At 41.5% G+C, this 27,635-nt stretch overlaps 1 protein-coding gene and 1 long non-coding RNA gene across 2 annotated transcripts in view; both read right to left on the reverse strand.

Moving 5' to 3' along the window:
- pvrl2l (PVR cell adhesion molecule related 2 like) overlaps positions 1-11,625 on the reverse strand; it is a 300,493-nt gene extending 288,868 nt beyond the window's left edge. The window contains 1 exon segment of the mRNA XM_051956145.1: positions 10,922-11,625. Coding sequence (XP_051812105.1) covers positions 10,922-11,009 — 88 coding nt within the window. The 5' untranslated portion in view covers positions 11,010-11,625.
- Positions 1-27,635, reverse strand: part of LOC127536272 (uncharacterized) — a 578,171-nt gene that overhangs the window by 297,675 nt on the left and 252,861 nt on the right. The window lies entirely within an intron of this gene.

Consider the following 27,635-nt stretch of genomic DNA (forward strand, 5'->3'; position numbering starts at 1 on the left):
TAATTGCACCTTTTCAAATTGAATGTATTAATTGTTCAGTCCCAACCTTTGCCATGACCTCCTGAACCTCCACTTGTTTTTCTTAATGGTATTTGACCTCAATATTCCGCCTGTAGAAAGCAGCAGCTATGCTCTTATACCTCAAAAAATAATATAATAATGTTAAAATCTTTTTGTTTAAATAGGAAACCAGTTTTGTTATAAAGCTATATAAAACATAAGTATTAGAATTGCAATTATATGTCCTTCAAAGAGCACAATACTCTAAAATGTACAGTAAAATACAATGTTTACAGTTTAATGCATTAAGAGAACAACAATTGATCATGTTCAGCTTTTGTGGAAGTTGGCAAAGAGAAACTGATTGAACTCTGTCATGCTGTTGTCATATTTGATTACAATAAACGGTGATAATTTCATGTAAAAACCATCAGAATAACGTGGAATATAATGAATTTTCAGGTGCAACATTTAAATTTAATGTGCAATATTTCATTTTTATGCACAAAACATCAATGTAATGTGCATTACCTTTACAATTTTAGGTGCAATATTTCAATTTCATGTGTAATACTTCATTTTTATGGACAAACAATCAATGTAATGTGGAATATCATTAGTTTGGCAGTTGCATTATCTCAAATTTTTGAACAATATTTATTTTTTATGTACACAACATCAATGTAATGGGTAATATAATTCAATTTTCAAGTGCAATACTTCAATTTCATGTGTAATATTTAAATTTCATGTAAAAACCATCAGAACAATATGGAATAAAATGATTTTTGAGATGCAATATTTCAATTTCAAGTGCAATATTTCATTTTTATATACAAAAAATCTATGTAAAGTGCAAAATAAGTAATCTTTTAGGTGTAATATTAAAATTTCATATGTAATATTTTATCTTTATGTACAAAACATCAATGCAATGTGTAATATAATTACATTTTCAGGCACTATATTTCAATTTCATGTGTAATATTTGATTTTTATGTAAAAATCATCAATGAAATGTGCAATATAATGATTTTTCATGTGAAATATTTCAATTTCATGTGTAATATTTCATTTTCATATGCAAAACATCAATCTAATGTACAACAGAATTAAATTTTGATGTGCAATATTTCAACTTCATGTGTAATATTTCTGTTGCATGTACAAAATATCATGTAATGTGTAATGCAAGTAATTTTTCAGGTGCAATATTTCAATTTCAGGTGTAATATTTCCTCTTTATGTACAAAACATCCATGTAACGTGTAATATAATTACATTTTCAGGCACAATATTTAAATTTCATGTGTTAAGTTTCATTTTGATGTAAAAAAAATCTACATAACACACAATATAATTAATTCATTCAGAATGTTTGTGGAATGTTTTAGTTTCATGTGTAATATTTCATTCTAATAGGGTTTTTCTGGTCAATTTTTATGCAAAATCACATGCATTTTTTGCAATATTCCAACTTCATGTGCCATATTTCATTGTGAAAAGTGAATCACTGCCAACATTACTTGTCTATTCTAGTTGTATTTTAGCTCACTTCGTTTTATTTTCAGTAATGTATTGCTCTTGCATCTTCTTGCTCCTCTATGGGCATTGCATTTCCTCGTGTAATATCTGAGCAATATCTGAATTTCCTCTGAGATCATCTTATCTTACTTTATCTTAAATGCAAAGACACAAAAAAGGATTTCTTGTACGGCTGCATCCTAAAGTAATGGCACTGACATTTAAATAAACAGCCCTCATTAGCTTGCATATCGTTCTACAGGTACTCCTCATGGAAGTTTTATCAATGCCAGCGCGGTGACTTTTTTTTTTTTTTTGGTAATTTGCGGCTCTCACTCTGAGCCACCTTTAATTCCCTCTGCAGGAGAAAGTCTCGGCGAAAGGCTCCGTAATGATGCGAGTGAAGCAAACAACGTTACCGCGGTTATTAATCCCCCACATGGGTACGGCGGGAAATGTCACCGAGTCACATCGCAGCCTGACCCGCCGCCGCTCTCCCACACAGACAGCGAGAGCCATTTCCATTTTGTCACCGGTGTAGCTATATCTGGAGAGGAAACAATGAGCGAGCAGGAGGAGAGGAAGGACGGCGGTGAATCGGTGAGCTCAGGACAGACCGGGACACTTTTGAATTTCATCCCCCCCCCCCCCCCCCCCGCCCCTCCCCCCGTCCCTCCAGCTCGCCTCCTTTCGAAACAATGAGGCCTAGAAGAACTGAGAGCGGCGGAGTGGACGGAGCGGAGGGGTTGTAATGCTGGCACCCTTTTTAATTCCATCCAAAAGCTGTTCCAACAAAAGGTCCCCCACTCGGGAGCCGCCACGGAGCAGCAGCCAGCCAGGCCCGGCTCAGAACGGGGTCGAGAGCAAAAAAGACTGAGCTCGAGAATGAGGGCAAGAGGATAAGAATGAGGAAGGGAGAGCGGATGAATAAAGGAATGAGAAACTGAGCTGGACATGAAAGGCTGGATGGGAGGTTTTTTTTTCCTACTCAGCATGTGGGCAAAAGTCAAACTAGGGAGGGCACGCTGATCACGCGCGTGTGGAAGTGATCTGCAAAGGCATTCATGACGCAACAGAAGCGCAGAAAGCAGAGAAAAAAGTCGTCGTCTGACCATCCTTGGACCGGCTCCACTGTGATTCATGGCTCCGTTCCTGTTGCTACACTCTGTAATCCCTCTTCCCACTGACACCTGTTTGCTGAAGAATCACAAAGGAATGCCAAGGTGTTAGCCATGATACAGTTTATTTCCAGAAACGCGATCTGGAATTTGCTTAGTAACGCGTTTCCTCAGAAGTGGAATTAGAAGAGAAGAAGAAGAAGAAGAAAGAAAAATCGCTGACCAAGTGCAGGCTCACACTCGCTCGCTGACAGCATGATGAATTAAAACCCGCTTCCTGGACTTTGAGTCGGGCTGATGGAGCTTCTTACGGCGACCTGCGAGCACAACCTCTCGCCCGTAATTACAGCTAGCTTCTTCTAATGTTTGAACAAAGACGGACAGACGGCGCACACAGTCGCACAACAAAGGATGGGAAATTGTCTCGGCCACAAAAGCTGTAACCATGACAACTGTTTCCAAATCTACCAAGTCAACCTCCACCTCTGGCCGTCTGCAACTGGGATTTTTTTTCCCCAAAGAGGAGCATCAAAACTACTTCTTCTTTGATTGCACAAAAACAAGCAAACAGCATTATGCAAGACGCTGCAACACAAAGTTGGAAGTCCGTCACTCATTGGCCCGCTAAGAAACGTGGGAATACTTTAACTTTTTAAATCCTCGATCAATAACAAAACCCACAGGCGAAAATTAAAAAGAGACAAACTTAACTTGAAGATGCAGATAAACAAATCGCAGTGCACAGGGTGATGCAACACTAAGTGCAAGATTGTCAATTAAGCAGTGAAAAAAAGGCTGGAATTAAGGCGAAAAGTTATTTTCACAGTAGCGCCAGGACTTGATATTGTGCTTTTCTGGGTGAGAATCTTCAGCACACATGACTGCCCAGGCAGAGACTAAACAAACTGGCCTTAATACCAAAAGCCCACCAGCATTACAGTGGAGTCTGTGTCCATGTGAGTCACTGGTGGGCTCTCGATAAGCAGCAGTGGTCTGTTCTGGAGATCAGCACCCCGAGGAGCTGCTGACATCTCAGTCTGGGGATGGAGTGCTTTCAACTGCAGGTCAGGAGGTGACACAGTGGGGCTAGTTCAACGTAGACGGGCGTTCTTTGTGTTAGCTTGCTCAGCTAAATCTAAACCTCCTAAACACTTTAGAAGCTTTATTGTCACTGCATAGCAAGATACAATGAAACTCCTATTGGCAGCAATCTCCCACAGCAGATATCACATATGTAATGTGCACAAAAATAATAAAAACAATGCATATAAACAAATGCATATAAAAATCTAAGAAGCAGATAAATGCACCAGAGTTTCTAAAAAGTGCAAAGAGAAGAGCAGTTGTTGCATTAGTCTGGATTAGTAGTGAGAAAAGTGTGGGAGAGGGTTAGTAAAGGTAAAACAAGGGTGCTTTCATTCAAAATTTGACCAAATTAATAGTTTGTCGGTGCCAGCTGACTTAATTAAAAGTGCAGTAGTCTTACTTAGGAAGCCTATTCTGTAGAATAGAGTGGTCTGACTACACCATATATCATTATGCTATCGGATAAAAAAAAAAAAAAAGACAACCTTCTGGCTTTTTTCAAAAGAATAGATTATTTTTATTATCAATTTCTCTATATATCCAGGACATTGAGAGTAACTGAAAACTCATTTCTCTCTTTTTCTCCAAACCAATCACAGTCTTAGTCGGCCCGAAGCCAAGCGAAGGATCAGTGTTCCCTCAAAGAAGTAACGGTTAGAATTGTTGTTGTGGAACGAAAACGTTTAATTCACCACCAAAAACTAGCAGAGCAATCCAAACCCTCTGCAAAACTTTAACCTTCATTATCTGTGCTGCAGGTCGCAGTCCAGAGCTTGTTGTTGTTGTTGTTGTTGTTGTTGTTGTTGTTGTGGTGTCTCGAGTCAAAGAAAACTAACCCTAGACAGCAGAAGAGAGAAAGAATGCTGACTGATATCATCAGACAATAGCCGGTTTCTACCTGCAACCTACACCCAGTGAGTCAGACTGAAAGTGCAGTTAACTGAAAAATCAGAAATTAATATTCGATTTTAACAGCAGTCGTCTTTAAAACAGCTCCAGAGGAGTTTACTGCAAACGAAGCTCAACATGGCCAAGCTTTGTTTGTGTAAACCAGCTCAACAAAACCTAAAACCACAATTAGATATAATGTGTGTCACAACAGGGTTCTCAACTTTCTTAGTTAACCAGACTGTCTTCGTCACACTCTGAGCGTGCTCACATTAAAGTGTCATTTCCAAATGCTCTTCCACAGAAAACGGACCAATAGCATGCCGCCTCCTTCTTTCAAGTCACATTTTTTAAAGTATAAAGAAACACTGTTACTGAAAATGATGCAAGAGAGGAAGGCTGGTAGCAGACTGTTAATATATGGATTTTACCCCTGCAGCTGCATATTAGAGCGGTGAAACTTTAAAGACGACTCAAGAATTCAGGTCTGACACTCTGTTATAATGAAGGATGTAGAAATCATTTTAGCTTTTGTCAAAATCAGAGGAAAACGAATGTTACTGATGGAAGAATCTTAGTGATTAATACCATCTGTGTCCTATTGACTGCAGATGACTTCAAATCAGGCCCAAGCGTTAAAATATATGTAAACATTTAAACATCACCTTTTGAATGCAAGTAGGCTCCCATTGGAACACAATGAAATAACGTTTGCGACTGAAACAACACGGCTTTGTGTAGTGCTACAACTGAGGACCAGCTCAACAGGTTTGCAGATAAAACTCAGCTGATGATCTGTATTGCTCATAGAAAGTCATCAGGACAAGAAATGGAGAAACTTCTTGCAGCTGATTTACAACCAAAACTCTGAACAGAACCTTTCTTCAGACCTAGCTGGCTGTCCAGCATTATGACTTGGCTCAATATGTTTGCTAACCTGGTCTGGAGAAGGTTCCGGGCAGAGTTTTGGACGTAAATCAGCATCAAGAAACTTCTCGCTAGAAGTTTGTGATCACAACCAAAACTCTGACCAGCACCTTCTCCAGACCAGTTTAGCAGTGCAGCATTATGATTTGGCTCAATATATTTCACTAACCTATTAATTTTGCTCCCCTCAGGACCAATGTGTGTTCACTTTTAATCTAAACATAAAAGCAGTTTGTTTTTATAACGTGGTGGGTCTCTTTTTTTATTCCTGTTTTATGTTCATTCATTTCATGACCATATAGCACTAAGTTTTGCAGGAGCTGTCCTATGAATATTAAGTGTCCCACAAACAAGCAAACAACCAAGTCATTAACATCATTAAAACCCTCCAAATGGAAGCATCCAGCTGCTTCATGCGCTCGTTGACATTTCAGCCCAGCTAAAGATACCTGCCATCAGCTCTCAAGGCAACAATGACGACCTCAGCCCTCTCAGAAGCACACAAGATCTCTTCTCCCCAGATATGCTCCTTGACATTTAGTCTGTCTGCCATCATCCACAATGGAGCTGCAACACGCCGCTTCTCACCGCCGCGGAGGCTACAAATCATCTCAACCCTCTGGGGTCAGGGGACTGCTGCGGGTTCAAATAGGTTTAATGCAAAGTGAGAACAATCTGTTTGCTAAGCCGACGGAATTGCAGCCATTTTTTTTATTCAAACTGCCCTTTCATTTGGATATAATGGCAAAGTTTCAGCCTCCAGGCTTGTTCCGATAGTTAATCAGCTGAAATATCCTGCAAAAAGAAAAAATTTAAATAAGCGCTCGTAGCCCAAAGGCCAGCGGGGAACAATTGGCTGTACTGGGCAGCTCACAGATGAATGTCTTGAACTCTTGCTCGTTTATCAGTTGTTTATGAATTTTAATTACAGCAGTTAAACTTTGCTGCTTTCCCATCCATCAATTCTCTGACACTCGAGCCGAGCCGGGTCACGGCGGCAGGCAGGTCAGGCGATATACTGAACCCAGTACAGAACACATCCAGCAGAAATCTCTCTTTTAACATGCAGCTGGAGCTACACTCACAGAGCCTGCTGCTAGAAAATGTGTAAAAAGTTGCAGGCTGCTCCGGAGCCGCAGCACCGGCTACCCAAATACGCAAACAGCAAACAACAACATGGTGGCGATGCAAAGCAGACGATGAGTCATTAATAAGAGCTCTCGATAATCAGGCCCCGCCGCTCGGAGGGCGATAATCATCGGCCGCCTGCTCTCCAAGTGATAAGCTAATCAGCCCTTCGTCTCCACCGAGCCGTCGAGGGGACTCATCATCATTGACATTTCAGCACAGGATCGGGCCTATAGGGACGAGCAGGGGAGGGCGGCGTGGGGGGGGGCACCTGAAGTGACTTAATTATCATTGCTGCAGAATGATCTCCTCTCAACTCCACTTTGCCTCTTTCACTGAAGGTGAACAAGGGTCTTTTGACATACGGTGAAGGTCTGGCTGCTGCATTCGTGAAGACATAGAGATGTACAAACTAGGGAGCAACCAATGAGGGTTTTCAAGGACCGATTATTGGTAATCAAATAAGGCCGATATTAGGGGCCAGTGTACATTAAATGTAATGAGAGGGTTGGACACAGAGTGGTCTAACCCAGCAATAATCTGAACTGAGTTTTATATAACTGCTGTAATATTTTATGGTCTAGATTTTAGTGGCAAAGTGGTCTAACCCACAAGTCAAATATAACATTACAGTGGCAGTGTTAGACCATTCTTCAGAACACAAAACTACAGAAAATGGGTTAGACCACTCTGCTTTCAAACCCTTCTCATGCTTTAACAGCATGTAGAGAACCTGTCATTCAGAATGAGGCTTCTTCATTAATAAGGGTGACCATAGCTCAATATGTGACAAAATTATCTCCTTGGTTTCATTTCATTTCTTTATTTATTTGGACGGGACAGTGCATATTAAGGAACGTTCATCTTGTAAGGTTACACAAGGTTGCAGAAAATTAGCTGGATTTAGCTAAATACTAATTTCCTTCCATTGTCCCAAATATTAAAGGAAAACATACAAGGTTACAGACAACATTAATTCTGGTTGGGTTACACCGACCCTAAACTGCTATCATTTTAGTTAAGTGCTTTCTGAGCAGAGCCTGTCATAAAGTGCTTGTAGTAAAAGTGCATGTTTTTAAAGTGCCTGATTTTCTCAATGTTCACAAGTTTGACTGTTTATCAGCCATGACTTAAACTGTCACTTAAAACTGACAAAGATGGAGCTTTGTCAGTTTATGGGGGGTCGACTGATCAGTTTTGTGTCCTGCTGTTCTTCTGCTTTCTTAATCTTTCACTATTGTATCACTTTTGCTGCCCACCAAAGTCCAGATCTCAAAGCTTTATTAATCATTGTTTTCCAGACTTGGTTTCAGGTTAATCTGTGGCTGCCTTAGCGCACCCTGAGCAGCTGTGAGACAAGCCAATTTCCTGGTTTGTGTTGCTTGTGGGCTGCACAGTGGCTTGGTGGTTAGCATTTTTCCCGGCCTTCCGGGGATCTTTCTATATGGAGTTTGCATGTTCTCCCTGTGCATGTGTGGGTTTTCTCCAGGTTCTCCAGCTTCCTCCCGCATTCCAAATACATCCATTCATTCTCTATACACTGCTCAATCCTCACTGGGGTCGTGGGCAGGCTGGAGTCTATCCCAGCGGACTTGGGGTGAATGCAGGGACACCCAGGACAGGTCACCAGTCTGTCGCAGGGCTACATATACAGAGAAACAATCACACTCGCATTCACACCGATGGTCAATTTAGAATAATCAGTCCAAAAACATGCTCAGGGTAATTGATAACGCTAAATTGTGAATAGGAGTGAATGTGAGTGTGATTGTTTGTCTGTATATGTAGCCCTGTGATAGACTGGTGACCTGTCCAGAGAGTTCTCTGCCTTCCACTAAGTCAGCTGGGATAGACTCCAGCCCCTCCATGACCCTAATGAGGATTAAGTGGTGTATAGATGAAGGACGGATGTGTTTCTTGCTCAGCTTTCTCTGCTTGAGAGACATTTCTGAGACCACAGAGTGCTTAAAGACAGAGAGAGGAGGCTGATCAGACCTGAAGTAGCCCATTTAATTCATCTATAATCTTCCAGAAATGTATCAATAATCTGTAAAATGTCAAATATCGGCCACGACAATCTGTCTGCCCCAACACAAGCCTTAGAAAACATGCCAAGAAATCTTCTCCAGTGTTTGCATTAATTGTCACCAGTTAAGTAGCTGCATCATTTATGTGTGGAGACAGTTGTGTTGTTGCATGTAGGATTTAATTCATAACCTGTGTGGGGACTGTCGTGACAATCTGACAGCATTTTAACTACGACTGTCAGCCGACTGTCTGTCATCCTGTGAACTGAGGGGAGGTTTCCCTGTTACTCAGTTCCTCCGCTGCATTGAAGGAGCAGGCTGTCATCACCAAGCTAATTCTAATCAAGTTTAAATCTTCCCCCTGCCTCGCACACTCACCGAGAAGAATCACATTCCACATTGTCGCCTATTATGCAACTCCGGCGAAACACAAAGCAGGAGCTCGGTGGCTCTCAAGACTTTAAATAACTCGCCCTTCCGTTTGCTTTGATGTCTGAGGCATGTCTCTGAGGTGCATCAGCGCACGGGATGACATATCTCCCGGCTCCATAATGACCCATCTTCTGTTTCCTTAGTGACAATTTGGGGACAGCTCTGACAGATGATACTAGTTACACCCAGGTGAAAACAACAGGCTGACAGATTCATGCTGATAGAGCGGGCTAACAGATTTTTATGCCGATCACTGTGGACCGACTGCCTGCTGTTAGAAATGTTGTAGCCGGTCCTGGTTGAGGGGAGAGAAGAGAGGGGGGGAAAAGGCTGAAGAGTGTTTCTGTTGGGAATCAGAGCGCATCTGTGTTGCTCAACGGTGCATTTTAGTGATGTTATCGGAGCCTGTGATTGTGGTTATCTGTCAGCGGGATGGTCATACAGGGACACAGAGCTGCTGCGTTACTCAAGGTTATTGAGCGGTTTTCCCATTACAGTATTTCTCTGTAATCACAGTAAGCTTACTTTTGGCACACACTCTTATAAATCAGAACCCCGCTGTGAAGCATCCACAGAGATGCCACATACGTCCCGCTGAGCTGCATGAGGGATTTCGTGTCCATTCACTGTGCGTTCTCTGCTGCTGGAAATTAAGCAACTCTGACGTGAAGAGTGGTGCTTTCCATCTCTTCAGGTGGTACCGTGACTCATACAGTATCTTGCACCGTGCTTGCATCACTTAACAGTAGCTTACAGTAGAATTCAACTGATATCAGCAGGCTGACACTATGAGCGAGCTATCACGGATTCACCTGAATCAATGTCAGATAAAAGTCATTTTGACCCTTCTTCCTCCAAATGCTGCTTTAAAATTGGGTAGATGTTGCTTTTCTGTTGAGTAAGACCACCTCGAGACAGCGCAGATCTCTTCAAAATTGTGATATTTTTACAGAAATACTGCACACCCACATTCAATTTCTATTATTATTTGCCTCTATGCTCAATATCCTTGGTCCCAGACTCTACAAACTGAATCAAAGTCAGAGTTGATGGTGTTTTATCTGCTTCAGGATGCATGCTGTACTGATGCAAAAGGCTTGTGGAGCAAAGAGATTACTCCACTGCCGTGATTCACCAGATTCTCTATTTTATCATACAATTACTGTAATGGATGTTCATTAAGGGCTCTTGACAACCGAATGCTCGCTGCTGAAGGGCCACCTGAACCGCAGGGGCCGTGCGCTGCTCATTTTCCTGCTGAGACCGCGCTTTCCCATCACCACCCTGTTGCTCTGCACTACCAGCGCCGGTTTGCACTATTACTCTAATGGGCAGTAATCACAGCAGCCCCGGTGATTGCGCCTCATTTCCCTGCGGCACTTTCCGACAGGTAAACAGAGATTACAGGTCAGCCGTGCGGGAAGGGTTTGTAGAGGCTCAGGGAGGATTAGGCTTCCTGAACAGTCACCTGCCGACTGAAGCAGCGCGGAATGAGGACAAAAAAAAACACCAAACCAGGAGAGCCACACCTCGCTGGCTCACCGAAACTCAACGCACACAGCCGTGGCAAAAAGCTCGGACAATAAAACTTTTACAACAGGTCTCAAGTCCAAGCAGAGCAAAGCAGAGAGAGCCGGAGAGAAGAGGAGAGACGTGACCCGAGCGGCGCACTCAGTACGCGGCGCGGCGCGGCTGGAGAGTGGCCGCGTTCGGGGCGGTGCGGGAGGGCAAGAGGCAGAAAACTGAGGGAGATTTCTTTGTTAATCAGCAGCTCGGGTCGTGTCGTCTTACCTTGAGCAGAGAGGAGGATCGCTGCTGCCACCAGCCAAGTGATCCTCACCGGAGAGACCGGGCAGCGCGCTGCGTAATCTCTCGCCATTCTTCTAAACAGGAGACAAGGTGGACGTAAATATCCACAACAGCGCGGTGTTCTGCAGCCGGGCTCCAAATTATTCCTTCTCCGATCAGCCAAAGAAACTTCGAGCTCAGTTCAGACAGCCTGGGTTTGAAATCAGCCAAGTTGCAGCGTGTGTCTCTCTGCGTGTCCCCCCTCGTCTCCAATGTGGGAACGGCGTTTAGTTTCTCTTCCTTCAAATGTGTCAATGGCAGGAAGAGTGAAACCCCTCCCAGCGTGGAGCGGCCGCAGTGCGCACAGGTAGCCGCCGGCTGCTGCTGCTGCTGCGTGACGGTGCGTCCTGGCCACGGCGAGCGGAGCGAAAACGGCCAAGAAAAGTGTTGGACGGAGAGTGTGGAGAGAGTCGGCGGAGCTCCGAGTGTGTGATGCGGAGAGCGGAGCAGGGGAATATCACAGTGATGTCAGCAGAGCGTCACCAAGAGGACTTGAGCCGTAATAGTGGAGCTCACAGAGAGACTCTCAGTCCGACCGGCGAGCAGCTTCAGCGGCCAGGAGAGGCTTCGAGCAGCGTCCGGTTACCTGCTCGGAGCTCAGGGCGTGTTCTGCTGACACCTGCCGCTCATCTGCGCCTCTGTGGGAGGGAACAAAGCAGGAAATCTGTCAGCTGCAGCAGAAAGTCACTCATTATTTTCACAATTCACGCTGAATAAATGATCATTTCAGTTGACTGTCAGCATGTTTCAGTTACATAAAACCAATAATGATATTAACGACCAGCAGCAGTAGCCTCAGTGCATTTACGAAAGTACATTTCTGAGGTACTTTTTCCATTTCAATTTGACGTTTTATTCTTCTAATGCATATTTCAGAGCACAATATGTCACTTTTCACATTTATTTTACTGCTATAGTCACTGGTATTTCATGTTTTCCATGAAAACTCACACTTTTACATGTGCTAACATAACTGCACAAGGGTTTTCTAATCATCAGTGAGCCTTTCAACACCATTAGCTAACACAATGTAGCATTAGAACACAGGAATGATGGTTGCTGGAAATGTTCCTCTGTACCTCTATGGAGATATTCCATTAACAAATCAGCCGTTTGCAGCAAGAATAGTCATTTACCACATTAACAATGTTTCGACTGGATTTCCGATTAACTGAATGTTGTCTTCATTGACAAAAAATTGCATTTCTTTCAAAAATAAGGGCATTTCTGAGTGACCCCAAAGTTGTGATATAAGCAGTAGTGGAGGGGATAGTGATATCTATACTGAAGTATAAAAGGAAGAACACCGCAATCTAGAAAAAAATGTGGTTTCAAAATACACTAAAAATGCAAAAGTATTGTGCAGAATATCCCATTTCAGTATCAGATTATAACTGTGGAAGCATTAATGTGTGTGTGTGTGTGTTGCAGCTGTGCAAAAATGGGAACAATAGTTTACATGCTGCTAGGGTTTGAATTAAAGCTTAATCATAAAGATACTACATATCATTTATTAGTTTATTGCATTTTGTGTTAACAAATTAAGAAAAAAAGTGACCTAACTTAAGCCAGTCCTTCCCAGAATGTCAAAAATAGCATAAATTAGAAGGAAAAAAATATGTTTTTCAGAATTTTGCATGAACTCAGTTACTTTCTACCTCTAATGTAAAGTTTATGCAGAGTTACACATTAAATTGTCCACCAGCTACAACATTAAAGGTCCCATGTTTTACTGTTTTTAACAAGTTAAATTAAGTCTCACATTTCCCCATGATAGATATTACAAGTTTCAGCTCAAAATCCTGCACAGATTATTCATTCTGCAATAAATCTGGTTTTAGTCCTTTTTCAAATCGCTGTTTCAGTGTCACGTCTGTACCTTTAAATCCAATAAAAGTGCCGGCCCCTTTCAGGAAGAAGACCACGCCTCTTCCAGCATCTACTTTCCAGGCTGCAAACCTGAATAGATTCTTCACTTTCTGATCTACGGAGAAGCAGAAAAATAACTTTATTTCTAGACAACCTTTCGAAAATGAGGTTACAAAGTACTTTACATAAAACAAATGTCAAATTAGATGAAAAATGAAAACAAATTCAGACAAATGAGATCCCAGACAGGCAAAATAAAACATGCAAGCAGCAAGATAAGAAACAAGATAAAACAGCCACACAAAACAGTCAAATCAACATTTTCTTTATGCTTTACATTTAAGACAACAGCATTAAAGTGCCTCCCAGTAATGAGGATTATGATTGGTGAGGCGTAAATATTGAGGTTAAGACCCCAGTAGTGCTATTTAAGATGTGATTTTTACTTGAGTGATTAACAAAACTTTACAGAAGTTTCTATAAAACACAACTGCACCTGATTTTAAAGCATATTGAGGCTCTACAATGTTATTAATTATAGAGATAATCCCAATGAAGAAAAAGGAAAGAAATGAGAAGATGGTCTATTCTCTTGTTTTGACACATAATTGGGTTCAAAAACAACTAAAAAAAAAAAAAGATTTTGCATGATATCGCCCTTGAAAGTCCAGCTAGAGCATTTAATGCTTCCACCAACCAGTGAAGTTATAGTTTGCATCCATATTTCTTTCTGTTTCTGAGTTGTAGCACCAAATAACAGCCAGGAAAGTGTTTTTGCAGAGCATTACGATGTCACAGTGAAGTTGACCTTTTGGATCTGAAACCTCGTCATTTCATTTTATCATATTACACATTTGACTGCAATTTTGTCATAATTAGCAAATGAATTCCTGAGTTATGGCCAAAAATGTGTTTTGTGAAACCGCTGTGACTTTTATTGCCAAAATCTAATCAGTTCATCTCTCCAAGTGTACATTTGTGCCAAATTTGAAGGAACTCCATGAAGTATTTCAAAAGATATACTGCATTCACAAGAATAGGATGAGCAGACAATCTAAAAACACAATTCCTCAGGCGCTATTGCCGCCAGTACAGAGACATAATTAGATAAAATAACGCCAGGAGTCGTTTCACAGCAGACTGATAACTTTCACTTTAGGTACAGTAAGTTTTTCTGGTAGTCTGTGTGTACTTTTGCTTATGTTTTAATCCCTTCTCCACCACTACACGCTATGCATGGCTATTCATCTTTTATTCAAAACTACATCACTGAAATGATTGAAAAACGTTTGAATCTACGCAGGGTCTTAAAGTTGTTGACTTTGTTCGACCAGCAGCCAAAAATCCTTTCATTTGCAGAAACCAGTGAAGTGACGGGACAGCAGACAGCAGCTGAAACTTGTCATTAATCAAAATAACAATTGATTCTGTCAGTCGACTGATGAATCGAGTGTCAGAGCGACTCAGTTGAAATGTAAATAAACTATAATCTAAGAAGTAGAGGTCTTAGTGTTTCCTGTTTGGGTCCACAGAGAGACATTCTACATCAAGTGTTTCAAAGACGGGAAGAAAAAACTCCTTTAACAGGTGCTGAGCTAGAAGCAAAGAGAGATAAACTCTTCTGTGGTTGCAACAAGGCAGTTAGCCAGCTTGAAATGACTCAGAATGAACAGGTGTTAAAATAAATAAATAAAAAAAGCATTATTAAGTGCAAATCCAATAAAATGGGTCCAACAAGAAAAGCTTTCAGAGAGCATCATTTCCGACGGATGAGATCTTATTAAAATTACCGAATCGCATGACCTAAATGTGTAGTGGATGGCGGGAATCGATGGGACTCAGAAACACCCCCACAATTTAATCAATTGGTCCTTTTATGATTTCTAACGCATAAGTTCCGCTAAGTTCACATTGGTGGATTTGTAGTAGGATCGCAATCATGTGATCATCAGCATGCAGCTAGTAGTGTTCATTTGTAGTCATAGTTGCAGTGACGCCGTGTCGCTATCTTTCAGTGACACAGAAATCTTTAACAAATCTGTGGATCCTGACTATAAGCCGCATCACTGCCAAAATCTAATCAGTTGGTCCTTGTGTCTTTTCTGACGTTCCCAAAAATTTCATCCACATCTGTTTGTCCATTTTTAAGTAATGTTGCTAACAGACAGACAAACAAACGTACGCCGATCGTCACATAACTCCACTGACTTCCTTATTGGAGTAATGATATAGAAGCAGTCCAATGAAATGTCAAGTAGCTGCAGACATGATGTGCCAGAAGCTGCAAAAATACTGTCCAGCTGATATGTTGTGACCTTTAACCTTTAAAAAGCCGGGACCGAGTATATCGGTTCACGCTTACTTGTACCCACAGCCAAAACCGAACATTGTCTGCTCAACACGTGTGACTTGTTTATGATTGCTACTTAACATATAATATGCACACACCCGTATGTATGGTAAGATATGAACATTGGCCCCAAATTTGCTTATTTCAAACGATAAAGCCGTATGAGCCGTTATAATGAAGCCGCAATTACGAAGCTCTTATCGGGGCCGTGTACCGGCCGAAATTCAATATGATGAATGTCTACGACAACGCGACCTCGCAAGACTTGATCGATATTTTATGGATTAGGTGATTTTAGTATATGTTTTAGTATATGTACTTCTCCAGAAACATGGCCTTGTAAAGGTTAATGTCCTCTAATCCTGTACAGAACAAGAACATTACAAATCCCCACAGAAACATCAGGACAGAGAAAATCAGAGTCGCCATAAACACGACTGCAAGTCATCAAGGAAAGGCGCCTAAACATACTTTCTAATGCAGATTTCAAAACGCACCATTTGTGACAGATTGTTTGCCGTTGTTTTTCGTGGAAATGCACGGTTTAAAGGTACACAATGAGGTAGGGTACAGCAGGGTTGGTATTAAGTTGGTTAAATTGCATAAACAATTTACTTTCTGAATAAATCGTGGTTGTTTTTGGTGTAATCAGAAACTTGAGTGCTGCAGACCGACAATCTGGCCTCCACTGTAACAGAAGAACTCGGGAAATAACTCAACTCCTTCTGTTTTATTGTAGGATTTTTAAATATCTTCACATCCACATTTCCCCCTTTTTATTTATGTATCTGGTCTCTTACACCAAAAAACAAAAGAAGCCTACAGGAGAATTGCACACATAAATCCAGGTTTGCAGCAACATAAGAAAAAAAGCCTTGGGGGGCTGTGGGGGCGGAGGGGGGTTTAAGTCTCGCGAGATGGATGCTGTCATTTACTTTGTTGTCCCCTCCGCAGAAACACTGATGCCGAGAGTTTTTTCTTTTTCTTTTTCTTTTTTTGAAAGACAGAAATGTTTCAAACATGGATAAGTTGTGGGGAAATAAACAGAGCTGCTCTCCTCCACACAGAGAGGACGTCATGCATCTGTTCAGGACGATAAGAGACCATCTTTGAAGTCGAACGCAGCACTTTTTAAGTTTTCTGTTGAAATAAGTTGCAGATCAACTGGGAAACTTTGTTGGGCGCTAACGCAAGGCGAACCTCAATTAACTGTGTGATTGAGTCATAACTCCGAGACTGTAAACACAAACACTACAGGGAGAAATATTTCCTCTGACTGCACCACACCCACCGCATTAAGTCAATAATTCTGTTTGTGTTTTATTGTTTGGTGCCGGTTTAACATGAATCACCATCTACAGTAGATATTTTATTCATACTAGTAAATAATAGAGGTTATTGTTTATACCCAAACTGAAGTATTTAGTTGGGTTAATGGGGATATTAATTCAGCTGTTTCTGCCCTGGCATTTATAACTTCTCGTGAATGAAGCTTCACCTCATGGATTTCTTCTCCACCCCAGTGCAAATGGGCTGGATTTCAGTTTTGGTGCTTGAGACACAGAACAATGCCAATAAAAGAAAAATCAATAACAATCAGAGCTACAGCGTCGATGAAAAGTATTCAGCCTGTTTGTGAGTTCTCCCCTTTTATTGCTTTTCAGCTTTGAACCACTGCACTCAGGTGATCTTGGACTTCTACCACCAACTGGCTGCACATGTGTTAAACTACATAGAAGACTTTAAAGGTTGTGAATACTTAAGCAATCACTTATTAAACGTGTCAATGCATCAACACCAAAGAACACTTATTAGTATTCTTATTATTGATTCTACCAACAAGATTTTCAGCACCTAACATCCTGCTGCTTTGAGAAAACCTATACATTATAATGCTAACCAAATTGTGCAGCTGAAACAGGAATGGTGTGCTATGCCTTTTTCGTCATACAGTTTTTATGAAATTCGTGAAAAAACTGTATCAAGCATCCTCACTGGAATGAACTGGTGGTCAGCCAAACAACTGCTAACACCTAGCCATCTATGGAACCATGTACCTCTGGTTTGTTTTAGAGTAGAAACTTCATTCAAAGTTTAAACACATCACAAGGCTTTGAAGATTAGTCCTCTAAATCCACATTGTGATATCCTTGATGTTTTTTACACAACCCTGTCAAAGTAAAGGCTCAGAGATGTGAGAAGGAACTGATCAGGGTTTGTGAAATATGCTGGCTTTTTCAAAATGTACTTATAGAAATTATACCTTATGTAATTCTAGCAGCTCAACAGACAGAAGCTGAATTGGCACATTCAAAACTTCTTCAGAGCTTTTTTATTTTACTGTACATTTACTATTTTAATTAATTGCCATTGCTGTTTTCACTTTGATATAAAAAAATCTGTTTTTGCTCATTCTTTTTCCAAAGACGCCAACTTAAATTGATTATGATTCAACCTTGAAAAGTAATAGAAAGGGAAAAACTTTCAACTCTGGAAGTGCCATGTGATGTCGAGTACCAGAACATTCTCAGTAGACTCTTCTGGGTTCTGAAGGTTGTGGTCTTTATGGATTGAATAGATGCTGATCAGATTAGTATCTGAAGTGTTTGGAGTGTGAATGAACACTTTTGGCTTTTTGTTATGGTGCTTGAGTCTTTCTGAGCAGTTTTTGTGATGTGACGGGTCTGTTGCTCTTCTCAGGAAGACTTACTGTTGCCAATGATGAAAGGTTTTTTTGGTTTACAATAGTCTTGTATCACCACACCAATATCTAGTGCTATGTAGAATGGTCTGACTGCACATCATGATTGCTGTGTAGAATGGTCTGATTGAACCTCAGTATTGCTGTGTAGAATGGTCTGACCGAACCTCAGTATTGCTGTGTAGAATGGTCTGACCGAACCTCAGTATTGCTGTGTAGAATGGTCTGACCGAACCTCAGTATTGCTGTGTAGAATGATCTGACCGAACCTCAGTATTGCTGTGTAGAATGATCTGACTGAACCTCAGTATTGCTGTGTAGAATGGTCTGACTGTGCCTTACAAACATGCAGCTTTAAGCTCTGGCTTGTTTGTAATTCACTAAGCCAATCACAGTTGTCTTGGGTGTAGTTAAGCCGAGGATGCAGAAATGGTGTCCCTTCAAAATAGTGACAGGGGAGATCAGCCCTGTCACTAAAACAGACAGTTTGCCAAAACTCATGGCAAAATTTTTTTAGTGCGATAAGTTTCTGCCCGGAGACCATTGTTGCTGTTTCCACTCTGAAGGAGATTTTGAAAGCTGTAACACATAGAAAGTGAATGTGGAAGTGAAAGCCATGTGAAATACATAAACAAAGGCAACCTTACACCTGCAACTTACACTCAGTGAGTCAGAGTAAGTCTACAATGTTTAGGTGGGTGGTACAAGTCAAAGTAACATCCACACAAATGCCAGGAGCCAAGGTTTCCCAGCAGAACATTATGCAATAATAAAATGTCATTCACTTCACCTGTCAGGGGTTTTAATGTTGTGGCTGACTAATGTGCATACTATAAATAATGCAGATAATCTGAGACCAGACAACTAAACGAACTTGTATACATGCTGCAGATCAATAATCAGATTTCTCTCTCTGTCTCAAGTATTGTAAAAGAGTGATTAGAAGTCTGTTTCCATCTATATGTGACAACAAAATCCAGTTTCTTCTTTACATGTTGTTTATGAAATCTGTTCACAAATGTACACATCGGCAACACTTATGCTGAAAAGATGGGACACATGAAGTGTGGAAGCTGAACTCACAGTGGACAGTTTTTCTTGAAACTAGTCTGTGCCCAAAAATATTCCATGGACTTGAGAACCAATAGAGATCGTAGAGACAGATACCTCCATCGAATAAAACTAAAACACTCCACCAAGAATAGGAAATGTGTTTTTGTGATGAGGACACACTTAACCTTTTCATAGTTTCATAATTTGGCAAAAGCTTTTAGCAGCCATGATTCATATTTGGATAACACTTTCTGAAGATACAGGGGTCAAACCTCCTCTTTCACAAATAAAGATCATCTGGCACCATCTGAGCTGCTTTCAAAAGCAAAAAAAAACAAACCAGGAAAACAAAAGTCATATTTTTCAAACTGATAAACTCAAAAACAGACCTTTCCAGTCATGAAATGTAGTCCCACCGTTGCATCAGACATTTAAGTGTCATGCTCAAAATATTCTTCATCTGTCTCCCTCCTGATATCAATGAAGGATCTGGTGTGGCTAGAGTTACCGTGATGCAATGATGTTTCCACTGCAGTCGGCCAACAATCCTCCTCATTCCAAACCTGGCAATCACTGTCACGGTGAAACCATCTCTTCGTCAGAGTACCCACCTGCCTGCTCCAGCTGCAGCATTTACACTGTAATGCACTCTTTGCTTGAGCACTGTGATTTTTGCTTCAAGGCAAACCAAACAAGCACCTATTTTAGTGCTGAAAATGAATGCAGGCATCCGTACGCCTCCTGCACCGCCACTATCCAAAGCATTTTAGTGAGAAATAACACACCACTGCCCTGTGGAAAGCTCGTCTCCCTGCACTGGATCCGAAAAGTTCGCCGTGATGCTTCCACCGCTTTTGCTGGGTGTCGGACCCGGCCGCCCACCTCTCCATTATCACCTCATTAGTGGGCTGCAAACTGGCCCACCCTCCATTTTGGCTCCAGCCTCAATCAGCCCATTAATCACAGAAGAGCAGGGAAACCTTCTGTCCTCTGAAGGCTCACGATGTATTCTGCCGGCCCCTGCTGTGTGTGTGTGTGTGTGTGTGTGTGTGTGTGTGTGTGTGTGTGTGTGTGTGTGTGTGTGTGTGTGTGTGTGTGTGTGTGTGTGTGTGTGTGTGTACATGACGCTGCATACAAATGATCCGGCTACATCCTGCCATCTGTTGACTGCTAAAAGTAATACCTCTGCAGTGGCACAGTCAAAGTTCAGGATGTCTTCCGCCTTTCTGTGCATCTGCATCCAAGGATGGAATTATGTAACTCAAGGTTTGCCTCAGTTCAACAACAGATGGAATGAAGTGTGTCATCATTGCAGCAAGTTCTCAGAATTACACAACAAAACTGGTTGTTGTTGAATTCCAAAATCAGCTCATGAAGATATTTTCCATCTGATATCAATGCAGCTGAGGTAGGATTCATTTTAAGGCAAAGCAAAAAGGTTGTCCGATGGTTAAAGTCTTCGCCTTGACCTGTTCTCTGACACCTTTCATAGCAGCACAGTAATGTTACGTAACTACTTTGCTGCTGAAACTAAATCTAAAGTTATTTAAATCATCAGACAGCAGACATCCGTGCTTCCCACATTCTAAAATCTGCACAGGTTGGTGATCCTGACTTTTCATCGAGCTGTCTGGGTATGTTCAGATAATCCAAAATTAGTTTGTGATTTGAAATTTGATTGTTGGTTGTATTTTTGAGCAACGTTTCAGGTGTCAGAATAAAAGACAGAAAACCAGTCAAACATAGTTAATTTTTGGAAAACAAAAACCAAAATCACATGACTTTTCAGTGGTTTTAGTTTGATAACCGAATACGAAATTAAGTGTCGATTTGATTTGGTTTCCAAGATCTATCTGTCTATCTATCTGCTTAATAAACCTGGTCTGAACTAGAGTGAGCTTGTTCCCAGTTACTGTTTTGTTTGTACTACTTATTATAAAAGCTGTATATTAGTCTTCTTTCAAATGAAAGAACAACTACCCTATCAGAACAATGAATAGTCTAGCTCACATATAACCAGACACTTAATAAATCAGGCTTGTTGTGAAACTCAGCATGTTTACCGTACCACATGAGTTTATGCTCATCAGAGTAACATTAACTGTAAAATAAAAGACCCAAGTGCAAAGGAACATGATTCCTGAACTCTTGTATTTACATAGTTTTTAACTAGCCTCAGTATTACAACAGCTTGTCTTTTTTCAAATTCAGTCATTGGTTCCTAGAAAGCTGAACGATTCTAGAAGTTGTTCCTGGCCAGTATTCTGGAATGTTGGGGGATTCTAGAATGACATCACACATCCACATTGTAGAACGCTGCAAGATTGTAGAATGTTGTTGGATTCATGCTATTTGTTGTCTGTTCCAAATGAGAAATGAAAATTTTAATTTGTAGAAACCACAACTTCTGCAACTTCTCTTTCATCAATTAGTTTTAAAAACTTAAATTTTTAAACAAAATGCAAACTGACACTGAATTTCATCTTTGCTTTATTAGTAAAAGTACAAAAATGTCAACTGTCTACCATTTTGGGTTTCCAAACTAATAATGAAAAAGAGAAATTTCGCAAAATAAAAATGGCTCATTGATTGGTTTGTGTTTTGAATCTGTCACCAAAAACAATTTAAGAATTTTTTTTTAAGTTTATGAATAATAATTAAATAATAGATTGTCTGATGATACCCAGACCCAAAGAAATTATGAAGCTCACAAGTGTTTTAGTGAAATATTCCAACAACTTTGTAGGTATGACTATGATTTCCTGTACCTTCATTGCCCACTTAATGTTTCATCCAATGCTGTACAATCAGATCATCCATTGCTTTGGTTTCTGACCAGTTACCTGCAAATTGAAAGACTTAAGCATCAGCTTCTGCTATGCTACATGGTAAATATTATCCCTGCTAAACCTCAGTGATTCAACACTGTCAGTGTGAGCATGTTAGCATGACACCGTTAGCCTCAAAAAAGCAGCTAGCATGGTTGTCGACTGTTAAAATCCACTCCAGGCCCTGTAACTTTATTCAAGCATGACAGAGTTGCTTGCACTGCTTTCTGTGGTTCTGATACCAGCAAAGTATCACGTAATCATTATTCAGAAACTGCTGGGTTTTGTCCTGCTCAGCTTTCCACTCATGACAAACTCAATATATCAATATATGTCACATAAATCTGTATGCTGTTGCATTTTCATGCTTTTTGTGGTTGGTTGGCATTTTGTTCTCATTCCTATTGTATGAAACGTTGCAATTTTAAGCCTGAAATTGATCGTTATTATTCTATTATCAAAATCCTGTTGCTCAGAGTATGACCAACACTTCATGCGATTATCGTAGCTCAGAAAAAAGCATTTCCCACGAACTGATGCTTTTTTTCTTTTTCAACATTCGGTAATTTTCTATGGTTCGGTTTGGTCAGATATTCATGCAACATCAGAGGCCAGCTACACAACCAGCACACATGATTTACTGCAGCTCTGTGCTGACATTATTATTATACATGCTCAACCTTCAAAAAAAGAGCAAAGAAAAAAAAGCACTTTATATATTTGAAACCATCACACGGCTGGCAGATAATCTGTTTTGGCAATGAAATGCAAAAAGGCCACATAAATGCAATTTGGGGGGAATTTGTGTGACATAAATAATGAGTAAGCCCTGGCTCCAGGCCTGTTTGGCCCTGTAGAGGAAACTGAGTAAATTAATTCCTCCTGCTGTAATGATGTTGTAAACAAAATCAGAATCACTTTATATCAACGCATATGCCAAGTGCCGTATATGTGGAGGGATTCGTCTCAGTCACGTTGATGCAGAGATCCACCGTGGACTGGTTATTTAAACACACTATGATTACAGTACTGATATATAAACATACAGCATACAGACCTATTTAGCAAAGAGAAATGTTGTTTTCAATATAAAACAGAAAGTAAAGACATCACGGGCGCACCACACTCCATTTCTCCACCTGCTTACAGGAAACCAGCCAGAAGAAAATATTGTTTTCCTTTACGTTAATATCCCAAGTCAGCAGGTTTTGGGAATACTTTGAATAATTCAGCCAGTAATTCATCTGTTACCGCTTTGTACTTCTTCACTCCCAGAGGCTGCAGCAGCTTCACCCAGTGATTCACAACCTGGGGGTCGGGATGAAGATAAATCTTAGGGGCCACAAAATGATTAACTGGAAAAGAAAGAGGAGAAAACATATTCTGAAACACAAAATTACTTTAATGCTTCTTCTTTTCCCCAAAAAATCTTTGGCAGTTTCACCCCCTGAAGTTCATAAAATGTGTTTTAAAGATATAATCAGTAAGGGGAAATTCACTTTTTGGCTGAACTATTCTCAGATGAGAGGTTCACAAATACATATTTGTTTTTTAGTAAAAAAAAATACTCACCTACTTTGAAAGTTTTCCCCTTTTATTGCCTCTAAACAGCCATTTTAAAGTTGCTTATTTGACAGGAATTTAACAGATTACAACAAAATATAAAAATAAGTAACTGCATAAGTATTCACTCCCTTCTAGTCAGCATTTAGTAGATTCACCTGACAGCGTTGGGCCTGTGTGGACAGCTCTCAATCAGCCGAAACATGTGGATGCTGCAGTTTCGCCCCATTCTTCTTTGCAAAACTGCTCTTACTCTGTCAGGTACCATAGAGGCCATGAGTGAACAGCTGTTTTCAAGTCCAGCCTCAAATTCCCAGTTAGTTCCCAGATCTGGGCTCTAACTTGGCCTCCAGAACATTCACCTTCATTTTGTGTGAGTTTTGGCCGTATACTTTGGCTCATCGTCTCACTGGAAATCAAATCTTCTCTTACAGGCTGCATCAGGTTGGACTTCAGAATTTACCCATACATTGCTGCATTCATTTTACCTTTTACATTTACAAGCCTTCCAGGACCTGCTGCCGATAAACGTCCCTACTTCATGATGCTGCCACCACCATGCTTCACATCATGATGCTGCCACCACCGTGCTTCACATCATGATGCTGCCACCACCGTGCTTTACATCATGATGCTGCCACCACCGTGCTTCACATCATGATGCTGCCACCACCGTGCTTCACGCCATGATGCTACCACCACCGTGCTTCACATAATGATGCTACCACTACTATGCTTTACATCATGCTACCACCACCACCGTGCTTCACATAATGATGCTGCTACCACCGTGCTTTACATCATGATACCACCACCACCGTGCTTTACATCATGATGCTACCACTACTATGCTTTACATCATGATACCACCACCACCGTGCTTTACATCATGATGCTGCCACCACCATGCTTCACATCATGATGCTGCCACCACCGTGCTTCACATCATGATGCTGCCACCACCGTGCTTCACATCATGATGCTGCCACCACCATGCTTCACATCATGATGCTGCCACCACCGTGCTTCACATAATGATGCTGCCACCACCGTGCTTCACATAATGATGCTGCCACCACCGTGCTTCACATAATGATGCTGCCACCACCGTGCTTTACATCATGATGCTGCCACCACCGTGCTTCACATCATGATGCTGCCACCACCGTGCTTCACATCATGATGCTGCCACCACCGTGCTTTACATCATGATGCTGCCACCACCATGCTTCACATCATGATGCTGCCACCACCGTGCTTCACTTCATGATGCTGCCACCACCATGCTTCACATCATGATGCTGCCACCACCATGCTTCACATAATGATGCTGCCACCACCGTGCTTCACATCATGATGCTGCCACCACCGTGCTTCACATCATGATGCTGCCACCATCGTGCTTTACATCATGATGCTGCCACCACCGTGCTTCACATCATGATGCTGCCACCACTGTGCTTCACATCATGATGCTGCCGCCACCGTGCTTCACATCATGATGCTGCCGCCACCATGCTTTACATCATGATGCTGCCACCATGCTTCACATCATGATGCTGCCACCACTGTGCTTCACATCATGATGCTGCCACCACCATGCTTCACATCATGATGCTGCCACCACCGTGCTTCACATCATGATGCTGCCACCACCATGCTTCACATCATGATGCTGCTACCACCATAGTTCACATCATGATGCTGCCACCCCTGTGCTTTACATCATGATGCTGCCACCACCATGCTTCACATCATGATGCTGCCACCATGCTTCACATCATGATGCTGCCACCACCGTGCTTTACATCATGATGCTGCCACCACTGTGCTTCACATTATGATGCTGCCACCACCATGCTTCACATTTATGATGCTGCCACCACTGTGCTTCACATCATGATGCTGCCACCACCGTGCTTCACATCATGATGCTGCTACCACCATAGTTCACATCATGATGCTGCCACCACCGTGCTTCACATCATGATGCTGCCACCACCGTGCTTCACATCATGATGCTGCCACCACCGTGCTTTACATCATGATGCTGCTACCACCATAGTTCACATCATGATGCTGCCACCCCTGTGCTTTACATCATGATGCTGCCTCCACCATGCTTGGAAGTGTGGATGTATTTTCTGGTGTTGTGTTTTGTAATAATTATTGCACAAGTATTGACCCCCTTAAATATGACTGACTTGCAAAGAGAAATGGGATAAAATGGCATCGTCCAGTTGTGCAAAGCTGATTGAAACCTATTCACAGAGGGTCAATGCTGTAACTACAACCAAAGATGCATCTACTAAATACTGACTTGAAGGGGGTGAGTACTATGCAATCACTTATCTGACATGCTATGTTTTTAAATTAACAGTCATTACTCTGTGTAAATCTGTTTTCATTTTAACATGAAAGAGACTTTTTTTGTAAATTCTAAAATATACTGACCATGATTCAATGCTGCACTGTTGGTGCACACAAGCTGAAAGGGTTGGGACCTACTAGTTTAGACATGAGAGAAACGGCTTCTGAACAGAAAAATCAGCAGGGTAAAAGAAATCACTCTCCTTTCTTTCATCAGTTAGAAGCTTTAAACAGTGTGTCGAACCTCCTCATCATATTATACTGAACTGCTCGCTGCAGGTCAGACTGCAGATGCACTGCAGGTGTGTTTAACTGCACATCATCTAGAAAAAAGGCTTAAAGCAACTGTTCTGTCAGCTGTCCAGTGGCTGTAGATGTTTGGTTTACCGAACTGCTTCCTTTATGTCACACTCACAAATCATGTTTTTCATCCATCTCTCTATATTCATGCTTTTGCCTTGTATACAGATTGGACTGGGCCGTCCCTCTGGCCTTGGCTCTTCAATCACCTCTCCCTCATCCATCCCTCCAGGCCCCCATCCATCCATCCTCACATCCTTCTTGCTACTCCGTCCCTCCCTCTGTCATTCCAGAGACCAAAATAAATCAACTCTGCCTCGGTGACAGCTGGCCGGCCCGCACACCTACTGAGTTATTTACTGTAGCACGCCTCTGATCCACTGTTTGATCCAAATGAACTTCCATTTACACCAACAAAGTCAACTTTACATATTCACACACACACACACGCACACATCTGCACAGCACACTTGAGAGCACACACACACTCACACAATCTGTTTAGCTGCATTAGAGAAACTGGAAGCAGGTCTGTGAGAGCTTTCTGCCTTATTATGTTCTCCACAAACCAGCCCATGAATTTTATATGCAGCACTCCCATCGCTCTCCTACCCTCACCTCATTCTTGAAGCTATAAGCCAACAAGGACTCGCTTGCACACACACACACACACACACACACACACACCCACACAAAGTACGTACACAAGCGCCTGCAGACACACTCAGTCGGTATGTTTGATTTGTGTGGATATAGATTGGTGTGTTTTTATAGTGAAGTAGAAGGTGATGGGGGAGGAGACGGACGGATGGATGGATGAGTGCTCTGAAAAGACAGGGAAAGGGGGCTGCGGCTCGGTAGATAATCTTTCAGTCTCTAAACACAGTGGAATCGTGGGTTAGAGGTGGCTGTCAGTCACCGTAAGCAGTCCCCACTGAGGTAACCCAGCCGGTGGGTTTGCTGAGGGAGGGGGTAGCTACAGCAGGAGAGTCAGCGGGGACCAAAACACTCGGAGAGACTTCCTCCTCAGAGGAAAAGCTTAGCCCTAAATGAAGGTTCTGTCAATAACAGCTCACCAGTGATGGGGCTCTTTAAAGGACAAAAGGACGACAAAAGGACACCTCCACCCTGCAGAAGGTCGGAGTTACGTTCCAACTAAACAGAAGACTTGAGGTCATCTGGTGGGATTTTCAGGGAAAAGAAATGAAGCATTACGCATGTACACTACCGTTCAAAAGTTTGGGATCACTTAGAAATGTCCTTATTTTTAAAAGAAAAGCAGTATATTTTTTTTAAATGGTGAATAATGATTGAGTTGGTCATGTGTAAAATATGAGCTCATGGGTAACATCAGTTCTTGAGTTTAAAATTGTCAAAGAAGGCACTGATTTTGCGTCATTTTCTTCATGCAAATCTATGAATCAATGTTTGAATTATTATAACTTCAGAAATAATGTAGATGGAGTCTTGAAATTTTGCAGGTTTATGGATGTGTACATGTGGTCTTTACTCGTACAACCCTGATTTAATAGAATAATGCAAACAAGTTATATGATGGTGCAAATTTGGTTAAAAAATGGCAATGTTTCTATTGACTCCAATATTCTACCAACCATAAAACTT

The sequence above is a fragment of the Acanthochromis polyacanthus genome, chromosome 11 (assembly GCF_021347895.1).
Source record: "Acanthochromis polyacanthus isolate Apoly-LR-REF ecotype Palm Island chromosome 11, KAUST_Apoly_ChrSc, whole genome shotgun sequence".
Lineage (NCBI taxonomy): Eukaryota > Metazoa > Chordata > Actinopteri > Pomacentridae > Acanthochromis > Acanthochromis polyacanthus.